The sequence below is a fragment of the Sebastes fasciatus genome, chromosome 11, assembly GCF_043250625.1.
Source record: "Sebastes fasciatus isolate fSebFas1 chromosome 11, fSebFas1.pri, whole genome shotgun sequence".
Classification (NCBI taxonomy): domain Eukaryota; kingdom Metazoa; phylum Chordata; class Actinopteri; order Perciformes; family Sebastidae; genus Sebastes; species Sebastes fasciatus.
The window spans coordinates 32,815,319-32,839,144 of record NC_133805.1 but is presented as its reverse complement, the minus strand read 5'-3'; the positions used below and the strand labels follow the sequence as shown (position 1 = coordinate 32,839,144).

Here is a 23,826-nt window from a genome sequence, read left to right as displayed (position 1 = left end):
TATGACAATATAATCTCAAAGAATATTCACGTTTTTGTCTCTTAAATTTGTCAGTTATTTCTCATAAATTTACCACTTTAATCTTGTCAAATCTGAGTTTTTTTGTCTGAATATGCCCCCTCCCCCCCTCCCCTGGATACACATTTTTTTTTTGTCCCGTCTTCTTTATATTATCGGTTATTCATTCTTGTCAATGTCCGGTTACTGTGCCAGCGTAGCTACATTTATCCAGCAGCTGTACATTATAATCAGTGTCCTACTTAGTTGGGGTTTTAACAGGGGATCACAGCTTTCCTTTCCAATCAAGTCTAAACCTTCAACATGACAACTCGAGTCACTTCATCGCTTTCAACAAGTCTTTGCTACTCTGCACAGCTGAAAAGGTGTACGTGTGTGTTTGTGGAAAGCATGCATGCAATCGGAGTATAAGTATAACCAAGACTGTGTGTGTATATATGGTATAGCTGCTGTAGGAGTGGAGTAATTGGCTTACACTAAGTATCAGTGTTTATCTGGACACACAGTGTTATCACTGTAGCCAGTGCAGCAGAGGGGAGGAGAGAGACTGCACCGCCACTCTCCTGCTCCCTGCTATTGGTCAGTAAATTCACCATGACCTCCAAGGAATGTAGCTTACCCTCATTGTTTACTCTTAACAATGAGCGCTAGTAGCTTTAAGTAAGTTAATAGTCTGATTCATTGCCCGATGGTAGTATTTGCTCCTGGATCACTGAGGAATGCAGATGTCAGATATAATAAAAGCCATTTATGATAGAGAGGTGCAGAAATAACAGCCACAGAGAAAAGGCAGCATGGCCTGACCAATCATGTCTTAAGATACGTTGGCTTGTCAGCAGTGTCAAGTTCAGGTTGAATAAGGCTCTGCACATACTTGAGTAACATGACAACCCAGAACTACAGCGCTCGCAGCGTGACTAATATTTATTTAGGTTGAATAAACTTCTCTTGTACTTGAGTTCTCAAAATACTGAGAGCAGAGATTTCATGACTGAACTGTGTATTTGTTGTAATTGATAATTAAAACATTTGAAGAGTTTGCTGAAGAAATTGCAACATATACAATGTCATTGCTTGCACTACTGTATTGTTCTGATAAATTGCTGAATACTACAGGGCAAAAGAGGTCCCCTGAATTTAGAAGAATTTAATCTGTACAAAAAAAATGCACATGCACTTGACAGCTAACGTGTATTTTTAGTAGGGCTGTCAATCAATTAATATTAATAAAATATTTAATCGCGATTAATTAAACATTTCTTTTCTGTTCTAAATGTACCTTAAAGGGAGATTTGTCAAGTATTTAATACTCTTATCAACATGGGAGTGGAAAAATATGCTGCTTTATGCAAATGTATGTATATATTTATTACTGGAAATCATTTAACAACACAAAACAATGACAGATATTGTCCAGAAACCCTCACAGGTACTGCATTTAGCATAAAACAATATGCTCAAATCATACTCAAGACCAACAGGCAACAAAAGCTGTCAGTGTGTCAGTGTGCTGACTCGACTATGTTTGTATTTGTATTATCTTAAAGTGGGCATGTCTGTAAAGGGGAGACTCGTAGGTATCCATACATAGAACCCATTTTTTCATGCAACATGGGTAAGATTCTAGATTTTATGTAGATAAATATACTGTAAGTTGAGATCCTTCCTTATTCTGACAAATTACTTTCAGGCAAATTTCTACTGACTGCTGTACTGTGAAATGACAAAAACACTATATAGTTTTTAAAAAAAAAATCTGAATATAGTTAAAATGTTTCAACATTTAAAAAATGTTTTTAATTGAGAGAAAATGCCTATAATTTGGACCAATGTAGTGCTGTTTTATATCACTGTAAATTGAGTTTTGGACGGTTGGTCAGACAAAACAAGTCATTTGAAGACGCCATGTTTGGGTTCTGAGAAACTGATACTTCTGACATTTCATAGACTACAACTCTAATTGATGAATTGAAAAAAAAGAGATTATGTGATGCTGCCCTAGACAAATATACTGAAAACAAATATGTACACTACATAGTTGCATGTTTCTCTTTCACTCTTACCTGTCCCTTGTAGAATCCCTCGAAGCCGTCATTGACGGCAAACATTTTGTGGCCTTCAGTGATTCCCACTCTGACAGCAGCACGCACGGCAGCGTTCATACCTGCTGCCGGGGCACCGACGTTCAGCACCGCAACATTGAAGGAGCTCTGTGGAGGATGGAGAGAGGCAGTCACAAACACACAGTACACACAGAAGTACACTAAACACATAGAGGAGAAAGCAAAACCTGGCACTTACATACAGTATGACCGTATGTTATAACACCCCCAAGCTTTGTCACATTTTAAAACATCTTCACACCTCAGGCTTATATTCAGTGTACAATCACAGCATGTACAGTATGATGCTTGGCTTGAAGAAGATGGTATATCAGCAACTATTAGAGGCAATGAAGACAAGCAGTGATTTCTGTAGCAGACATGAAGTAAGCAAATGACACAAAACTCACTGCAGGTGACTTTTATCATCGCAGGATTATTTTGCAAATTAAGAATAATTGTTCTCCATGCCTGACAGGACAGTTGTCCGTCTCCACTGCCTGATAATACCATCCATGTCTCATTAACTGCTGGAGAGCCAGGCAAGACTTTGCCTCAGAGCAGAACAGCAGCAGGCAAAGATTACCTTGCATGCAAGAAGCCACATGCTGCTAAACAACGCAGTGAAGCAGCAGCTGCTTTCTCAGGACAACCACTGAAAATGTTCAAATGCAAACTTTTACTCACTATCCAAATGTTTTCTTGCTATACAAACTTGAATCATCTGCTCCACTAGTAGCAGAATATACCTTTAGGTCACATTCCAAAATTGCTGCGCAACAACTTTCAACTCCTAATATCAAAATGCACAAGGTCCATATTTCATGACTCACATTTGAATGCAAGCTTCATACACTCAGTCACAAAGGTGTGCTGGGAATTAACGGTACAATAGATAGGGCTTCCAAAGCTTTTCTCCCGCAATTCTTTAACAGGATAATTGAGGACATGGATTGGATTAAAGAACATGAAGACAATGTGGAGAGAATCAAAATGAACAGGCGTCCAACTCTAAGCTGCTGATGAACTTCTCAGTGGCAAAACTCAAGAGCATAACAATATTTAAAATACCACAATTGTGAAGACAAGTTCAGTGAGCAGATTTGTGTTAGTATTAGGGCTGTCAATCTTTTAAAATACTAAATCGCGATTAATCGCATGATTGTCCATAGTTAATCGCCAATTAATCATACGTTTTTAATCTGTTCAAAATGTACCTTAAAGGGATAGTTGTCAAGTATTTAATACTCTTATCAACATGGGAGTGGGCAAATATGCTGCTTTATGCAAATGTATGTATATATTTATTATTGTACATCAATTAACAACACAAAACAATGACAATATTGTGCAGAAACCCTCACAGGTACTGTATTTAGCACAAAATCATAACATGGCAAACCGCAGCCCAACAGGGCTGTTCTGTTCTAAATCATAACTTTCCTAAGACTGTAGGCTGTTTAGGCAAAGTTCTTTTTCAGATACTTCTGTTTGACAACAGTATTAAACACCAATTACTGAGAGGTCTAGAATGTGATCCTATTTTTTTAAAAAAAGAACGGATTTGCATTGGCATCGCTATCAATTTGAAAGGATGCCCAGCCCAAATCATTGTAAAGATGATCAATATTCTTCACAGCTACAAAACATTTCCAGTGTAAGCCTTGTATCTCTAAAGTCTTTAAAATGTTTCAGGGTAAAGAAAAAAAGTAACCACATTCTCAGCATGGCAGCCAGTTTTAAAACACTTTTTTCCAAAGGTTTTTGAGAAATCAAATGTGATAAAAGTTTAAAAATCAGAAAGGAATCATCTAATTCTTTGGCTGACGTTAAAACATTAAAATCACTGGGATCTGTAGTTTTTCCACAATAACATTATTAGTGTCTGCTGCACCTTCACAATGGGTTTACAACTAAATCCAGTTTCATATCAAGACAGTTTGATTTCCCAATCTATTTAATTCCAACATCATATTTTTAAACTCCCCGCACCAGAGCTTTAATTTCCGCAGCCACTGACCATTTTTAACAGAGAGAGTGTGGAGCCTGTCCAGTTTGAGTTATGAATAAGCAAGGACACTCTCGGCCACCATCTCCACAGACTTAACATTAAACTGCAAGGAGGGCTACTTCAGGTTGGTTTGAAGCAGATCACAGCCGACGCTGTGATTGTCCTTGACAGGGAGGCTGGTGGGACGACTTCACTGAAGCACTAATGCAACTCTTTGCGTGTCTACATTTCTTCTTGTAAGCAGAGCAATGAAGGAATAAGCAAAGACAGACAAGAGCGACAGATAATGAGCACTGGCACTGTCATTTTGTGGCACTGTGTTACCATAGAAACATATGTAGTTATAAATGTTCCTCTCCTGTCTCATAAAAGTTTAATAATTAGACTAGATACTGAGCAAAAAAAATTAAATTCACTCATGTTTTTAATTCAATTTGATGTCAGCATGGGGGATTTAGAAGACAAAGTGAATATGGAGGAGGATCAACTAAAAGGTCTAAACTAGTTGCTGAGAAGCTCGTCTGCTCTGTGAACTACGCCTGCAGAAGCTGACCCATAGAGCGTGCTCTGCTGCAGCCTCATTACTCATCACATACGTCAGAACACTCTTCACCCCCCGCCTCCTCCACTCCCTCAGGACAGAGACAGCCACAGAAAAACTGTTAGTGTCACAAAAAGACTGCAGCACCCACAAGGCACCTGACCAGGAAGTACCTTATGCTACCGTACAAATCTCAGAGCTGCTGGTGGAAAGATACATTAGAAGAGTTAAAATTGTGATAATCTTGTCATTTGATATAAATCATTATTTTTTTGTTTATTATTTGGTTGTAAGCGTACTTACATTTGGAAGTTCAGAATCGGCTGTTCGGTAGGAGAGGAGTCTGTAGGTGGTTAGATTGTTTTCAAAGCTCCTGCAGATATCAAATGTGAAAAACAAAGTTAACCGAAGTAGAAAATGTCAGCTCTGTTGCTGCTGGAGGGAAAGCCTTTACACAGTTATACTGGGGCACATACTGTCTAACAGGCAAGAGAGCGAGTGCTATGAATATGTGCAATAAATAAATCTTGTATATCATACAGGACCTCTGATGAAACAGGTGGAAAAAGTGACTTCTTTGCTCTATTTAAGCCTTTTATGTGTTTCATCTACCTTTTAAATTTGTTTGTAGGCAAATGGATTCCATATTTGATCATATTAAAGTAGCTGAAGTTAAAAACATACCTGCCACGCAGTCTCACTGCTTCTTCAAATTTCTTCTCATCCATGGCCTTCTGTACCTCTTGGGTCTGATGACAAAACATAGAAGAGGTTCTTCATCACACACGTCAAAGGCTGCTTTTCTGTTGTGACAGGCTTCTGGGTCTGTTTGTGTGTGTGTGTGTGTGTGTTTGTGTGTGTGTGTGTGTGTTGTTGGTCTTTCTGTCTTGTTGGTAAACGGAGTGCGGGGTTTTGCCAAACTGGGAGCACCTGGACTCAGTGATTCTGAGCACTACCACCTCATTCCTCTTAAACCACATGACACGCAGACTACGGCCCAATCAATAATCTCCACACCCACAGACTTTGAGGCACGTCCCCGCAAAGTCCATGAGGGTTTAGGGCTGTCCCACTGTCAATCATCATTTTGAGCCCTTTATGTACACTTTCCCTAAGTCTGCATTAATGCATTAATGCATTAATGCATTAATGCAGACTTAGGGAAGACTCTGCATGACCTTTCTCTCCAACATGCACACACACACACACACACACACACACTCTTACCATCTGAACACACTCCATAAGTGGTAGTCGAACAGCCTGGTTGCCAACTAGAGACACGACGCAGGCCGGGGTAGTTGGAGAGGCCTCCAGTAACGCCAGCACCGCCTCCACGCCCATACGACTGGCCTGCAAGGGTCAAATGTCATTTCAAGGACATTACTGAGCAGCAGGATGTTTATAGTGTTGGTAAATAAACATGTTAGGGGTCAAGACTTGAGAATGTAATTTTGACTTGACTACCAATTAATCATGTCACAACAAATGTTTCCATTGCGAAGTATTAAATATACTGTGACTCACCAGGATCCTGTCAAAGGCCGAGGGGGTCCCACCTCGCTGCACGTGGCCCAAGATGGTGACCCTGGTGTCAAAACCCAGGCAGCGTACTACCAGCTGGATATGGAGGTAGAGCAAAGTGGGATGACAGCATATAGTGAGGATTAAGTGCTCAATACAAGGAACTGCATTCAATAATGTCCTGTAAAATCTAGTACACAGTATTATATTTTATTACAATTCAGTGTGATTAAACAAAAGAGCTGTAACATGAATTTAAAGGGTCCAAAAGTTACAGATACACAGTATAAAAACATTATCTTAAAGAGTTAAGTTCAAACACATAAAAAAACACAACTCAGACATATAATATAGTATTAATATGTAATTTATTCTTTGTAAAAATTTCACAGCATCTTCAAATGAAACCATCTTAAGAAAATGCCGAAATAAAAAGACAACATAAAAGTGTCAAGCATTAAAAAAAGCAAAAAAAAACAACAACAACAAACAGAAGGAGAAATCATGCAAAATGCATCCTGTCATGTTAGGGAGTGCCAAATAATGTGCATGCGGGAAGTGACCTTGCAGCAGTAAAAAATAAGGGTGCAAAGGGACACGGGATGGGATTCTAAATGCCTGAAGGATATATGGAATCAAGAAACATAAGGGAGTCGGTATTTTAGTAAGAAATATTAAAAATAACTTGAATGAAACGTGCAAAAAATGTGAACACAACAATGACACATAGGGCATTAGACTTTGTGGTGTGTGTTCCCAACAGCAAACCATGAAGGAAAACAATCCATGCTTCTGAAGGAGAGTTTGTGGGTCCGTGACTTGACCAGACTTCTCCACTGTACTTACATCCTTGATATAATCAGGAGTTACTGCCTTGTTGTGGGAATCTATGGCCCCCTCAGCTACAATAATAATGTTCAGCCTTTTCTTATCGGCACGGTTCTAGAGGGATATGAAAGAAGCAAAAGCATTTGAAAACATGACAGAAAACATTTTGCATTGCCAAAAGCTGGATCCGGTAATGGAGGACAATCTCAGATCAACTACTGATAAACCTTAATTTAAAGAACAACAGGGCATTTTGTCATCTTTCTTGAGCAGGCCACCACTTGCCACATTGTGGAAGAAGATTCATACCTACAGCTAACTGGGCCTATTTGTTTTCAACGAGGATTGCTAGCAATGCAGGGAAACTGAAGGTCAGATGAGGAAATTTCTTAAAATGTCATGCACAATAATTAACCTCCTGCAGAGAATGTTTAACTGCATAACATTAAAACTAATTATTTTACCTACTTCTGGTAGGATATTAGACAGAAGAGTTAGCTTAAAGATACCATGTGGGGTTTACTTTGAAACAAGAGTTAGCTTAAAGGGGCGGCAGTAGTAGTAGTAGTAGTAGTGGGACTTGGCTTGGGAACCGGAGGGTCGCCGGTTCAAGTCCCCACATGGACCAAGTACTGAGTGTGAACTGGTAGCTGGAGAGATACCAGTTTGCCTCTTGGGCAATGCCGAGGTGCCCTTGAGCAAGGCACCCCCACCCCCAACTGCTCGTGGTGCCTGTCAGGGGCAGCCCCTTCGCTCTGACATCTCTCCATTAATGCATGTATATAGGTCCTGTTTGTGCATGTGTGTGTATTTGGGCCTGTGTGTACTATGTACTACTTAAAATATAACAGTGAAAAAATTGAATTTCCCCTCGTGATTAATTGAGTGCCTTTCTTCTTCTTCTAAATATACCATGTGGGGTTTCATTTTAAACTAACAGATGAGTTAAATGTAACGTTAGTATGCGTGTTTCCTCGGGGCATAACAAATGTGTTGAATGACTTTCCTTCTTCATAAAACATTTTGAAAGCAAATGTTTTGAATATTTTGAAACTTCCACTCTTTAACTTGAGGAATTCCTGTTTGCTAGCTAGCAATCTTCTTCTTTGCCTTTTTATAGCAAAGTTACAGATGACTAAGATGCACATTACTGCCACCAATTGTCAGTCAGTGGAACTGAGGGAGATCATATCACCCCCTCACTGACAGGCAGGACAATGTTTGAGGTAAATGCCACTTTCATTTACAGACCAACATGTCAGTCAAAGATTGACGTAATTCAAAATAAACGGCTTGAAAGTATGACCATTCAGCGGCTAGTTTTACACATCAGAGAGATGTATTTTCTGCTATTGAGGGTGTCAAAATTGTCGGACAGATTTCTTCCAGTATTATTATTAATCATTGGTGCAAAATGGTAGCTAAAGAAACCACACTGACACCAAAACTTGATTGTAAAAAATATAAAATTTTTCATTCCTTCTCTCAAAATGTGGCAAGTGTCTGGACAAGACAAAAAAAACACTGTGAAAACGCTGTGCTGTAATTTATCACACATATTGCTGTCCACCAGTTGGTCCAGCTTCTGGTTCCCCCTCTGCGTCAGTCTGAAACTGAGCGCTACTCACATCCTTCACAAAATCAGAGGTAATGGGTTGTCCTTGTCTGTCAATGGCTCCTTCAGCAACTATGATAATGTTCAACCTGGAACCTCGAGATCGGCTCTGGACGATAACAAACACACTCACCACATCAAATCTACTGAAAAGGCATCAGTCAGTATCAGATTAAGCAAAATGTGTATTGTTAATTTTTCTATTTTTCTATTTGTTCTATAGAGAACTGTCATAGAATAACAATATTGTACATAGTAACAAATTTAAATTCCTCTTCAAATCATCTGATGATCTAAAATCAATGTCGCAATGTGCTGAAAAGTCTTAAAGGGGAACACCACCCAAATGAAGAATTCCAGTTTGTTATTTCCATGGCCTATGAAAGTTCAATCAATGTTTGTGAACATGAGCTCCTCTCTCTCAAAGCCAGAAACCAGAGAAGTAAGTCTTAGACTTGTGATGTCATGGGGTTTAAAGTCTGGAGCTGCTCCATAGACAATGAATGGATCCACAGAAAGTTTGTTTTCTTTTTTATACCCAGATGAGCTTCATTCTATTGTAGTGTTGTCAGTTGTGAAACAGAAAATGTCCCCATATACTCAGAACATTTCCCTGGGTGCTCTCAGTGTCATCTAGAACATCTCTCCCCATTCATGGTCTATGGAAAAACGCCACACTTTATACCCTAGGACATGACAAGTTTGAGTTTTAGCACTCTGGTTTTTGGTTTTGGGAGAGTTGTTAATGTTTACTAATATTTTTTGCACTGTCTTAGACCATAGGAATAACATGTATGAATTTTGAAAATGGCCGTAGTATTCCTTTAACCCTTTAAAAACGGACCTCACGCAGGCGGCCATGGTAGGTTGCTGTCTGCATGATCCTGTTTAAGTAAATCTCAAATAAAAACCATAAGAGCTAGAGCATTCAATCTTTTTGCAGTGGAAAGCCGAGGCTTCTGTCTTTCACATCATCATGTAGTATGCTCATGATGAGGTCATTAAGTTATGTTATGTGCAGAAAGTATTAAAACTATCAAAACGCCTTTGCACTTTTTCTGCTCATTAAAATGAGCATATCTCAAAAACTAAAAATTGTGCAGAGTTCAGATAACTTATGGGGTGTTAAGAAACATTTTGTCCATGTTGCTATATTTAGAAATCGTTTGGATCAATACGTTTTGTGTGTTTATTTAACATCTGTTTAACATTTTATGAAAAAAACATCCAATTTTTGTATGTTTTTTATTTATGACACAATCTCAATACTTTTGTCAATTACTATAGTTTATTGACTTATATAACCTTTTAGCCTAGGTTGTACAGATTCTAGGGATATGAAGAATTTGAAGATACTCCAAGAAATGACCTCACAATAAGCAAAAATACCAATGTAGGCACTGGCGGACCGTGTCTACTGCAGAGTTCAAAGGGTTAAAGGAGTGTGTGTAGGCATGTGGCTGTGTCTAAAATTAGAAGCAGCCGGCTCTGTGGCGCAATGGATAGCGCATTGGACTTCTAGTCAACAACTTGAGTTGTAATTCAAAGGCTGTGGGTTCGAGTCCCACCAGAGTCGCTCTTTTGTGGAGAGAGAGGACACAAATCTGTGTATTCATGTTCATCAACAGGCTCCTTTTGCTGCTGACATGCACTTTGATTTCCTATATTTAAACAATTGTTTCTCCTATGGAGACGTACCTTTTTTGGCCACAGTAGTGCGGTTGGCCACTGACACAAATAGGCAGCAATATTGACCGGCGTCGCCTTATCCAACTCTCCTAATAAATCCATGGTCGGATTACTCAGAAAAGTGTATTAGTTAAATCACCTTTTAGAACTTGTTGGAAAGACAATGTGAAACATTGAATGGATAAATTATTATTACACCTCTGAAAAAAAGCATATGTGCAGATCAACTAGTCAACTACTATTTTGCAAAACCTTGCAACTTGTAAAAATGAGTAGTATGGGTTTTAGAGGGGAAATATATATATGACTCTTCCTATACATGAATCTCCATTAAAAACAAGCTCCTTTAGCTACCGGCACCCACTTCAAATCCCCACTTTACATTGACTTAAATGGTCAAGTGAAGCTGAGATGAACAACCACAAATTTGATACTGACTTAGAAAAAGCCAGCTGCTCCATGAACTGCTTTTATTCAAGCGGGGTCAGTGTTTGCAGTGTATATGAGAAAAGTTGAGTTAAACAACTCCCTGAAGTGGTAGTCAACTTTTCCTGAAACTGGCAAGTTAGGGAGTTATGATGTCTGCAGATATTGTCCTGTACACGACAGGCTCTGTGGTGCAATAGATAGATAGGTGATTCAAAGGTTGTGGTCGAGTCCCACCCGAGCTGCTCTTTTACACATGAATCTTCTACACCAAAAAGGTCTTTTAGTGTCTGGTCTAGTCTTCTGATGTGTGTGTGTGTGTGTGTGTGTGTGTGTGTGTGTGTGTGTGTGTGTGTGTGTGTGTGTGTGTGTGTGTGTGTGTGTGTTACCTCAGACAGTTTCTGACACATGCTGTCCTCCCAGCCATCTTCAGGAGGCATTTCTGGGATAAACACCCAGTCTGCTCCGCAGGCCAGGGCACTAACCAGGGCCAAGTATCTGCACACACACACACACACATTTTAATAATTACCTTGAATCTTTACTTCCCTGTAACAGATATTTGTTGTGGAATATTTCATTGACACAGACTATTGCCCAACACACACATGCATGGGCCTCATCTATATTTCCACAAAAAATATTTTGACCAAGTCATGACTTATTCAAAGCTCAGAATATGCTTTCCAAAAGAATACGAGAGAAAAAAAAAGTTAATTAATTAATTTAGTTAAGTTAAATCTGCTAATATATATTTAGAATGGATTTGGCTTGTTAGATGAGATTAAATATATTTACTTCAAACATGTAACAAATAAGAAAACAAAACAAGAATAACCAATAAATTGAACAGTAAACATCGACAGCAAATTCTAAATAAACTAAATAAGTTAATATTATATATTCCAAAAGGAGTAGACAGAAGTTAACACTTATATGGTTGTACACTTTTCACCTTTACTTAAATAATGAACTTAATGTTTATCACATACTGTAAAGCTGCAATGATTAATTGATTAGTTGTTGACTATTAAATTAATCACCAACTATTTTAATCCGATAATCAATTGGTTTGAGTAATTAAAAAAAAAAAAAAATCTCTGATTCCAGCTTCTTAAATGTGAATATTTCCTGGTTTCTTTACTCCTCTATGACAGTAAACTGAATATCTTTAAGTTGTGGACAAAACAAGACATTTGAGGACGTCATGTTGGGCTTTGGGAAACACTGATCAACATTTTTCCCCATATTCTGACATTTTATAGACCAAACAACTAGTCGATTAATCAAGAAAATAATTAACAGATTAATCGACAATGAAAATACTCATTAGTTGCAGCTCCTAATATACTGTACACATAAATAATCATCTTAATATAAAAATAAAAGACATCAACGAGCGTCACGGTCCCAAAAGAGGCAAGGCCCCTTCCTCATGCCTGTACCTCTCAAAAACATTTTTTAAAAATTTTTATTAAATTGATTTATATTTGTATTTTGTTTAATTTCTTCATCTGACCCATTCCATAAATTCACCCCACAAATTGAAACATGCTCTTCCTAGTGGTACGAACATAAAGTTTTTTTTTTTTTTATTTAAACCCCCGTCTCTGTCTGAAAACATTTTTGTATGTTGCCAGGAAGTACGTTATTTCTTGCATTGTAAATAATATGTGCACTCTTAAATTCTACCAGATCTATGGACTTCAAAGCATGTGACTTTAAAATGTGCATGTGATATTCAAAATGTTGTCAGCATACATTTTGGTGTGGTTTGTTTGGTTATTGTGAATTAGTATGTGCAGTAACATATCTCACTTGCATATATATTCTTATGTATATGTTCTTATGTGTATGGTGTTTCTATCTCTCTGTGATGTACTGTAACACGAGGTGACGAGCCTACCCGCAGTGTCTGCCCATGACCTCCAGCACAAATGTCCTCTGGTGGCTGGAAAAACAGTGAAAAACAAAAGAAACGTCAGAACATATCAGTGTAATCCCGTGGACTTATCTTCTCATCTTTTATATCATGTCTTGTATGTCTTGTCTTTGGATTTGTTCACCTCTGAGCGGTGGTCATGATGGCGTCCACCACCTCAATGATCCTGTGCAGTGCCGAGTCAGTGCCGATGGTCATGTCGGTGCCGCAGAAGTCATTGTCGATAGAGCCGACCATGCCGACGATATGGAGCTCCGAGTTACTGCGGGCTGCCTCCTTATCGATCAGACCTGAAAGACATGAGAGGGAGGGAGGCGACTCTCTTTACACCTGTAAAGTCAGAGTAGTGTGGAATGTGGAGTCAAGAATGAGCAATCACCTTGTTGGAGGAGCTCATCCAACAGGCCGCTCCACTCCTCTCTGAACAGGTTGGCTCCGGTCAGGCTGCCGTCTCCACCGATCACACACAGGTTGGTGATTCTGCGCTGCACGAGGTTGTGTGCGGCTTTCAAGCGGCCCTCGTGGGTACGGAACTCTTTACAGCGGGCGCTGCCGATGACTGTGCCACCCTGAGGGAAACACAAATTACAATCTGAAATCACATTATTATCTCGTTTACGATATCTACAAGACAAATCGTTTTTCATTGTTGCACTGAATGTCATTTAGACAATGTCAATGACAAACAGTGCAAAGGTCTAATTCAATCACAGACTCATTTGGCTCAAAGCTAAAAGCGTTGCTGCTGAGTCACATCCAATGATCATCACAGATGTCCTACAACACAGCAGATATTCCGCTGTGTTGGCCGAAGCACCAATACTGCTGCTCCTCTGCCAGAAATAATTTACAAATGCCATTTTATGGTGCTAAAATATACAGTGATAATTATAACATTAACACTGGATCAAGTCTTTTATTGATAGCTGAATATAAGAGCCACATGTAACTATATCAAGAGGGCGCGACCTGAAACAGCATCAGAAAGCTCGGCTCACCACTTGCAACATGCTGGAGACGCTTTCCCATGTCGCCTCTTTGATGTAGTCTCCTCCGTCCACCATCCCCTGGTACCCCTGAGAGGACAGACACATATGATAAATGTTCACTGGATCATATAGGACACCTACGTAAACAGTAATCGCGACTGTGGCTCACTATATTCTCATCCTGAGCCGTAATATGTTTAGGGCTACAGCTACTGTAAATGTTATCTTTGCTACAAATTAATCTGTCAAAGATTTTTTTTTTCAAATATTAAATTATTTTTTTAGTATATAAAATGTATGAAAATTGGTAAAATAAAAAAACAGAAGTACCAGAATTAACATGAGAGGATGGAGCTAAGTACAACCGAACGCTGAATAAGACATTTTTAGACGACCAAAATGTTATAATTAACTTTCAAGAACTGAAAACACACTATGAAAGGGTTAAAGTTCTGAGACGAAAACAAGGACGAAACCCAGACGTGGTAGCAACCTGTCAATTGCCCTAAAGCATCCCCTGCTTTATGGTCTATCTGGCTCTAAATGGGACCATAATTTACTAAATGAACATCATGCTGTATTGAAGAAGACTTGAAACTAGAGATTGAGACCATAAACTCATGTTTACAATGTTGACTGAGGTAATAAATCAAGTGAGAAGTAGGCTCATTTTCTTTTCTTCTTTTAGCAACCAGAGGATTCGCCCCCTGCTGGCTATTAGAAATAATGCAAGTTTAAGGCACTTCAGTATTGGCTTCACTTCTCAGACCGAGTGGTTGCCCAAATGTTTGAAAACAATATAATCAAAACAGAATGATAACTTAAATATGATCTTTTGGCGTTGATAGATATGCTTTTTAGGTTCTACATTTTTTTTTCAGTCAGAGTGCTGATCCAAACTACCAGCCAGAGTCCCAACCAAAAGAGAGGCATCATGGCACTCAGCTGTCGTTACTCACAGCCCAGTGGTTGTCTGAGGCTAATGGGGATGACAGTGCAGCCAGAGAAGGATGAAGTCTGCCCCTGGTAATCCAATTATATCCACACTGAGACCAGATCATCTCTAACTGTCATCAGTGGCGTCACGCCCACTCAAACTGCAGATAATATTCTCAGACATTCGATATCGAACGACTTTAAGATATTAATGAAACGGGGATTTATTGTTGCTTTTTTCTGATATTGAATCATAATAGGTCTAACTATGTAAAGCACCATGAATGGCTGTAGTGTGAGATGTGTGACACTAGTGGGAACAAATCCCTCAAAGTTGCATTTACATTTTACATATTCACTGTCTATAAAAGTAGCATTAATGCATGATGGATTAGCCATATGAAACTGGTCTAAGATGCAACAAAAAACATTGAAGATGTTTTATATTTTTGCAAATTCGCACAACTATCTCAGCACACGAGCCATAAATGAAAAAATGAGTGATGAAAGCTTTATCTTTAAATTGTCAAAGAAAGTTCGAATTATCAAAACTCAAATGAAGATACTTGTAAAATGCTAAAACATAAAACAGGTCTTTAGTGAAATAGGAATTACATTTAATAGCTAGAAAAAGAAGTGTAAAGCAAAATGGACATGCATGGTCAACTTTATGCACCGATCGAACAGCCACCAGGCTCATATATATCATATATATATATTTTGTATATTTTTTGCCAGTCAAATTTACACACATTGTGCCGCATGATGGTTTTACGTAAAGCACACAGTCGCACACATCATGTCGTCGATGTGGAAGTTCTTCAGCGTGAGTAAAGAAGACATAAAGCTCCCGCAAGTCCAACATAAGCCATGCAGGAACAACCTTAAAGAAAATGTCTTGTAACAAGAAAGTCTTGTAAATTTAGCAGTTTTGGAGAAAATGTGAGTTATTTTATAGTGAATGTTTTATTGTGAACATACAATAAAATTAAAATTTTCCATGAAAGGAAAGTTACAATAACGTTTGTGCATGCTGTTCTTAGTATGTAGTTCTTATAAAGAAAGAAAATCAGAATCAGTATATTTCTATTATGTACCACTGATCTTCATGTCACTAAACTCAACACATTGAACTGAAAGACTAAATATGAGTTGGCTTTATCTAAATTAGAAAATGTAGCTATTCCCTATGAACAAGCCAGTGTTAACCATCATAAGATCTGTGTTATACATTAAAGTATCTATATGAATGCAAATATTTGCCTTGCTACCAGCAGGTTATAAATAAAGACCGACCTTATAGGGAGTTTAAATAGTTTCAGCAATGAGCAGGAAGTACAATTTACCTCTGGGGACAGTGGATAAATAAGATGACATGGAGACAGGCCCAGAGTCCAGAATTCATATCCACCAAGGAAAGAGGAAAATGGTTATTATTGCAAAGTGCAAATCCCCTGCTTTATGGTCTATTTGACTCTAAATGGGACCATAATTTACTAAATGAACATCATGCTGTATTGAAGAAGACTTGAAACTAGAGATTGAGACCATAAACTCATGTTTACAATGTTTACTGAGGTAATAAATCAAGAGAGAAGTAGGCTCATTTTCTCATAGACTTCTATACAATCAGACTTCTTTTAGTAACCAGAGGAGTCGCCCCCTGCTGGCTGTTAGAAAGAATGCAAGTTTAAGGCACTTCCGCATTGGCTTCACTTTTCAGACATGATGCCGTCCCTGAGTCTAAAACTGATGCTAGAAGGGTACCTAGAGTGTCATAGTCTGAAGCGTAGGGCCACTGACCAAGCGTTGGTATTTGACAAGTTGGGAGTGAGTTGGGAGTGACAGTGTGTTGAATATCAACTATTTTCAGAACCCGGAGTTGCCCACTAATCCAGTTTCTATGTCTCAACACTTATTTAGATTTAAACTTTTTAAGGTCAAATGCAGGGTAACATCAAGTCTTTGAGTCCTGCTGGCTCTCTCAAAGACAATCACAGCCCAACGAGGGAGACTCGTCTACTAATTTAGCTCACTGTCGAGTACGACAGAGACGGCAGACTGCCCAGAGGCCACGTCTGGAGCCTGAGCCATGAGTCACGCCTCACCTCGTAGATGAAGTAGACCTTTGCTCCCACGTAGATGCCCATTCGGACGACGGCCCGGACGGCCGCATTCATACCTGTTAACAGACAGAGAAGATTTAAAGGTTGTCACGGAAACAATTTCTCAATATGCATTCTTGTTGCTGCCATGATGTGTTTGATATGGTATGCAAATAGCCAAAGAATGGAAACGAATAAACTAAGAATGCACACATTGGAGGAGCACAAACAAGTGGAAAATGTGCAAGTCATGAGTATTTGCTATACATTCAAAAATAATAAAATAATTGCCATTGGAAAAAAAGTTTCCTTCTTCCATTCAATTTTGGTAAATCACTATTTAATAAGGTCAAAACTGACAGAGAGAGAAAGAGAGAAATAGTTGACATAACAGCATAAACAGGGAGTGGTAGGAGCCAGACAGACCAGCAGACAACGTGAAAGTAAAAAGGTCAAAAAGAGAAACAGAGAGAGGGAACAGGAGTCTGTCGCAGCACTTAGTGGAATTAGAAACAGCACAGACTATAAATCTCAGACCGAGTCTGTGATCAACACATTGATTGTACAATTTCACATAAGCAGACAGAGGCTGATATTGGTGGTATTGATTGATTAAATGAAAGTATTTGATGTACAACTGGCTGAGAGAGATCCTATCTTGTAGCATCAGCATTGCATCAGATACATGCAGACTGAGAGATATGATTAAACTTTAAATTGGATATGGAAGCCAATGATAAAAGATCACTGCAAAGGGAAATAGTCTACAAATGAGAATTACAGCTGCAATTAATGGTTATTCTCATAATCTGTTCAAAAAACAAGTCATTTTTTTCCAAATAACTGATTAATTGTTAAAGGTACAATATGTATCTTTTCTGCATTAAAATGTCTAAAAATGACTTGACCTGTGTTATATATTTTGTAGGGCTGTCAAAGTTAACGGGATAACGTGTTAACGCAAATTTGTTTAAATGCCACTAATTTCTTTAACGCATTAATGCAATTTGTGATTTTTAGGTGGTAGTTTTAAAGCTAGAGTGAAGATATTATCATATATATCATATCATATGAAACTACAAAAACCTAAGGAATCCATTTGTACCAACCATGTCATACTAGCTTGTCGAGAAGGAGGCTAAATAACACTCCAAACTTAAATTTTGGTGAGGAAAAGCTGGAATGGCCATTTTAAAAAAGGGGTCCCTTGACCTCTGACCTTCAGATGTGTGAATGTAAATGGGTTCTATCGGTACCCACGAGTCTCCCCTTTACAGACATGCCCACTTTATGATAATCACATGCAGTTTGGGGCAAGTCATAGTCAAGTCAGCACACTGACACACTGACAGCTGTTGTTGCCTGTTGGGCTGCAGTTTGACATGTTATGATTTGAGCATATTTTTTTATTCTAAATGCAGTACCTGTGAGGGTTTCTGGACAATATTTGTCATTGTTTTGTGTTGTTAATTTATTTCCAATAATAAATATATACATACATTTACATAAAGCAGCATATTTGCCCACTCCCATGTTGATAAGAGTATTAAATACTTGACAAATCTCCCTTTAAGGTACATTTTGAACAGATAAAAAGTGTTAATTTGCAATTAATTGCGATTAAATATTTTAATCGATTGGCAGCCCTAATATTTTGTTTAGTTGTATACTTACACAATCCCAAATGTTTCCAACCATTTTTAAACCTAGAGAAATCCTTAATTTTAATCAAGGTGTCATAAAATTGACTTTTTATCCAGTTTTAAACCACATTTTTACGATAGACTTTTTAGATATTTGTGGTATATTTGTGTAGTATTTTTCTGGCTCTTAAGTTCTCAGAGAAACAAGCTGAGGAGCTGCTGTGTCTGCCAAACAGCTTTGGAGAAACACTGAATTTGAATGTGAAACTACTTGATTCAGTGTTTTTACTGGTTTTAATCACCACGTCTGTGTGTTTTGGAGAAGAATAACCTCTGCGGATAATTCGGCTCAAAACCTCCTGGATGATGAACGCTGAAGGAATCCTAACCGGGAGACACTGACTGCAATGACTGCAATGGTGGTGAAGACAACAACTCCCATGATTCCACGCTACTTCACAATGTCGCCAAACTCTGTTTTGTTATTGTTTTGATTGAGAGACCCTAGAAAATGACATATTAATGCGCTTAAGTCTGCAAAATCTTAGAAATTAACAAAAAAAATCTAATTAGTAAACCTAAAGCTTGATGGACCAAATTACCAAATTGCTTGTTTTGTCAAAAACCTTCACTGAGGGGTCTCAAGGCCAGCTCACTGTGAATCATCCCACTTATTAAGACTTTTGTCATACGACGCATACTGATATGAAATGATGACTTTTATAAAGGCAGGATGCATTAGATCTTTCTGAGCCCATTCTCTGTGGCAGTATGAGTGAAGCGGAGCACTGAGCACAGCGGGCACAAGCTGCCCCTCCCAGTCAACAGAGCTCACTCTGCCAAATGTCCTCCCACACCGCATGCTTTAAACAACCCGTCCCATTCACTCGCTCTTGTCTGCAGAATGTGCACGGGATGTGACCGCTTCTTGGATGACAACGTCATGATTTAGGCTCTGTTCAGACAGAAAACAGCACTGCATACAACAAACAAATGTAGCCCCTTATTCATTTCACTGAGGTTGGCACACTGCAAAGGGCTCTGGCATAAAAACACAGGATCGTCAGACAGAACAGTTTGAACCTGGCTTGTAGATGACTTTGCAACATGAACCATGTATTTCTACTGGTTGTTTACCGAATGACAGGCACTACAGTGGGTTGTCAGCAATGTTTCTAGGTGCTGTCACGTTCAACAGACGTAAAAAGCATAAAAAATAATCTCAAAAGGCTAAATTTGCATAAACTCAGACGAACACGCTGGGCTGAAGTTAACTTGATCTTTTGGCAGTGTAGACACAGCTGATGTTTGTGGCTGCACTGAACCAGAGCTGCAACAATTATTTTCATAATCGATTAATCTGACGATTATTTTCAGCCGTGAACCCAAAGATATTCACTTTACTGTCACATAAGACAAAAACATGCAGCAAATCCTCACAAGTGAGAAACCGGAACTACGGAATGATTGGCATCTTTTGCGAGAAAAAATGATCGATTATCAAAAACGTTGAAGATTAGTTTTCTGTCAATCGACTAATCATTTCAGGTACAAACTAAACAATCACATCCATCCACAGAAAACTGGATTGTCTCATTTTAAACATGAAACTGATACCAAGTGGAGATTTTTTGTTAACTCGAAGAACTAAGTAAATAAGGTCCCATGCAGGATAGATGCACAAAGGAGGGTTTCCTTCACAGTAGAAACACAGTATGCAAGCTGTGCTGATGGGAGTGCTGGTGGGATGAGCTAGCGTTGCTAAGAGACCAGGACAGAGCTGATTGGTGGGATGGGATCTGTCCAAACATGTGAAATGGGTTTGAATTAGACGATATGTTTAAGAAATTTCACTGAATGACGTATAATGGTGATGAACTACACAAATGCATCTCTTTTCTCTTCTTGTGTGTGTGAGTTATGTTCCAGCTGAGCTCTTGGAACCATTTGTTCTCACAAATCATGAAGTGCTGTGACTATTTCCCTCTGGCCTGAATAAACATATCAAGTGTGTGTGTGTGTGTGAATGTATTCTCCCCAGAGTGGTAAGAAGAACATTTGCCTTGGTAATCATTTTTCATACTGCAGTAAGGTTGAGCTCGGTGCCCCTGTGTGCACAGAACATTCAGTAAAATAAAAGAAGGTTGTAAACGTTTCTCAAAAATAATTAATTATTTTTTAAATAAATTGAATTAATTTGTTAAATCTGAAATCACAGTTTCAAAACTACAGGCCTCGAAAGGCTTTTTTTTTAAAGAAGTCTGACTCTGACCTCCCTGTGAAGGAGGACTTTCTTTGTATCACATACCACAAATTAATATGTAGAAAAGATCTGAACTAGTCAAGAATAGTAAATGAAACCAATAAATGTTCCTTATCTTGATAGGCAGGATGGAAAAGTACTAACCCAATACGGGGAACCTTTGTTAACTAATATTAATTATGCTTAAAGATATAATAATGATACTAATAATCTAGTAATGCATCAGGCTTTCATTACATCTGCAACAGAAAAGCTCATATCCTTGTTTGGCTTTTAATATAACATATTCAGCATTTTAGCTTGTTGCTTTTCTTTGTTGATTTTCTATTTAATTAAATGAACTATATTATTTATTATTATTATTATTATTGCTACTATAATCTAATGTCTGGAGCTAATTTAAACAACACATTCCACTTGTTTGTAACTAATGAAAAATCACGATATGTGTAACATACAGTATGTCTCTTTAGATTCTCTTTAGAGTTTTTGGAAAATAATTCAATTTATTTAATGTTCATGAATAAAATTCTGGGAATAAAATTCTAATACATTCTTAAAACAGTGATTGTTCTTCATCAGATTTATGCAAGCATGGAATAGTTCAGAAACTTTATTTACATATAAATGATGGAAATTAGTGCTTGTGCATGAGGACCAATGACTGATGTTACGGTTTACATAACGGTTACAGCTGCGTTTTCCAAAGTGCTCCGCTTCTGAACTGACATCTACTCAAGACGCAGGCTACATACCCATACAGATGGTAAAGTATTTCCCTTAGACATTGAATCTTCAATTAATAATAAAAACCAGCAGCCAGTAGTTATGAATGGAAGAAATATAGGATGCTGGTAATGCATGTCTGACTCTGTGCATCATCAGTTTCAATTAAATGTTATATGCTGTTTCACGTTAGTTCAACAAAGGTTTGCTGTAATATCCAGCAGCACGGGAGCTGATGTGCTGCAGCCTATAGACACACAGTGTTATGTAACAGCCTGTGGTGAACCTACAGCACTGTATGTAGCTATAGATGGCAGAGCACAACATATATACACCACAGAAGGACAAAATATAAATGGGAATAAAAATACATGTTCTGATGATGTTTCAAATACATTATAAGAGCATTATACAAGGATGCACGAGTGATACAAAAACAGCATAACGTGTTATGAGGTCATTAGTGAAGCTCTAAATACACTTAATACATCCCCATGGAGATATCTCATGAATATTAATTAGCAATGGCATATAATAATTTACTATTTTACTTAATAAAACCCCTCATTTTAAGAGTAACATGTTTTAGTTTATTTGCATTAATTTGACTTCTATTCAGCATCACTACCCACATCACTGCAGTGTTGGTCTACTCGCTGCTTCTCACGTAGGCAGCACAGCCCTCAGTGAAGGATGGGTGAAGTTAACAGCAAACATACCGGAAGTCGATATATAACGCCTTCAAAATTAAAGCGCCACAGAGCAAACTGAAACATCAGATATTTACTTTGAAAGGTTCAATCGGAAGTGGGGTGTTTTACTCTGTCTAACTTGACTCTGGTCCTCTCACTACCTCCTCATCCTCTGTGATGCAAGACAAGTGTTTCTACACATCTACTGGGATATAGGAGCTTTTTTTCCTGATGAGAAGACCATTTGATCACTATTACTTTTCAAAACTTATTTATCCAACTTATCCAAACAAATGACATGGTTTTAATACAACAGGTAACCTAAAAACTCTAGGCAGTCCTAAATAAGGACTATGCATGCACACAGTCCATAATATAAATGCAATGGTGCAGGATGCATGATAATTATAGACTTTATGTAGGGAGATGCATTTTTAATTATTCCATCATCTCTACCACTTGTTGATATTAATGCTGCTTTTTTTTAAAAAATGTTTACAAATTATCCAAAAGCACATCACACTCCAACCTAGACTCATTTTAGCAGGCCTGGATTATTAATATGGGTTAATATAATACTAATAAATGGCTAAATCTCACTGATATTCAAATATATGTGAGACAGGAGTGTGGATGGGAGAGTCAGCTGTTGCATAACAGATTCATTTAGCACCTTACACATTTTAAGGTAGAATAAATATATATCCATATGCTGCTTAAATAAACCAAACTTGTCCTCTTTGATGGTCTGAGACGTTTTTAAACAGCCCCTTCGTCGACTTGCTCTACAGGAGAATGTAACTGTAACGTACTGGATCCTTTATCGGACAAGCTTGCGGCCACACATCCATTATTGGACAGGTCTTTAGCTGACATGTTTCTGTCATGTCTCCTATTGAATATGGAGGATTCATATTGGCAAACCTACACCAAAAAAAAATTGTGAAACAGCGTGAAATGCTACACATAGTTGTCCAACAGCAACATGATGGTGTTATAGCTAGCTAACTAACGTTATAACCTAGCTTAACGCTCCTTAATTTAAACCTTACCAATTTGGGACAATAAATACAATTATCGTGCGTTATTAGAAAAAAACGACCCATGACATGAGAGCTCAGTTATATTCCCCTTGTTGTTAATTGGCAGCATTGAATTGGTAAACTCAAAAGAGGCAGCAGAGCTGTCCGATAATGGAACTCGAGCTACACAACGTTACCTTGAGCATCTCCTCCGCTTGTCAGCACCGCGATGGATTTACCAGCTCCGGTCAGGTTCTCGAACAGTTTGCGGGTGTCCTGTCGCTTCGGTGCTGCCACCACGCCGGCCATCATGTCGGTCTGTCCCTGTCACCTACCAGACCCCCTAAATAACAATGTTGCCCTGCGGAGGCAAGTAACGCTTGACTGTATCTGAGACAGGAGACAGGACAGGAGGAGAGGTGAATGTAGGAGGACTGCAGTGGTGCCCGCCCCTCAACCTGCACGTGCACACCCCCTCAGCAAAGATCCTACATTACTTAAGATGACTCACTCCGTGCTTTAGGACAACAATGAGGCATGAGCAGGTATACGCGTGTATACAATATGTACAGAACTTACAAAAAAAAAATATATATATATATATATATATATGTATATATATATATATTTTTTTTAATATGGCTATCAATAGATACAATAAATTTTTTTAATTAATCGCAAATTAATCACACTTTTTTTTTATCTGTTCAAAATGTACCTTAAAGGGAGATTTGTCAAGTGTTTAATACTCTTA

At 38.3% G+C, this 23,826-nt stretch overlaps 1 protein-coding gene and 1 non-coding gene across 6 annotated transcripts in view; one reads left to right on the top strand and one right to left on the bottom strand.

Annotated features, from left to right (window-relative positions):
• LOC141777754 (ATP-dependent 6-phosphofructokinase, platelet type-like) overlaps positions 1 to 23,537 on the bottom strand; it is a 37,735-nt gene extending 14,198 nt beyond the window's left edge. For 2 of the 5 annotated variants that reach the window (XM_074652297.1, XM_074652298.1), the window contains exons 1-13: positions 23,270 to 23,527; positions 16,730 to 16,803; positions 13,695 to 13,772; positions 13,076 to 13,265; positions 12,821 to 12,986; positions 12,661 to 12,705; positions 11,144 to 11,252; positions 8,653 to 8,748; positions 6,200 to 6,292; positions 5,900 to 6,025; positions 5,357 to 5,421; positions 4,976 to 5,045; positions 2,082 to 2,228 (exon numbers count right to left, since the gene is read on the bottom strand). In XM_074652297.1, the coding sequence (XP_074508398.1) occupies positions 2,082 to 2,228; positions 4,976 to 5,045; positions 5,357 to 5,421; positions 5,900 to 6,025; positions 6,200 to 6,292; positions 8,653 to 8,748; positions 11,144 to 11,252; positions 12,661 to 12,705; positions 12,821 to 12,986; positions 13,076 to 13,265; positions 13,695 to 13,772; positions 16,730 to 16,803; positions 23,270 to 23,384 (1,374 nt within the window). In that variant the 5' untranslated portion in view covers positions 23,385 to 23,527. Of the gene's footprint in view, positions 1 to 2,081; positions 2,229 to 4,975; positions 5,046 to 5,356; positions 5,422 to 5,899; positions 6,026 to 6,199; positions 6,293 to 7,042; positions 7,139 to 8,652; positions 8,749 to 11,143; positions 11,253 to 12,660; positions 12,706 to 12,820; positions 12,987 to 13,075; positions 13,266 to 13,694; positions 13,773 to 16,729; positions 16,804 to 23,269 lie in introns of all 5 variants that reach the window. The other 3 variants (XM_074652299.1, XM_074652300.1, XM_074652295.1) reach the window with 3 other exon arrangements.
• On the top strand, positions 10,124 to 10,215 carry trnar-ucu (transfer RNA arginine (anticodon UCU)). Its single transcript is given in 2 exon segments — positions 10,124 to 10,160; positions 10,180 to 10,215. It is a non-coding gene; the product is annotated as a tRNA-Arg (tRNA).
• Positions 23,538 to 23,826: the final 289 nt, after the last annotated feature.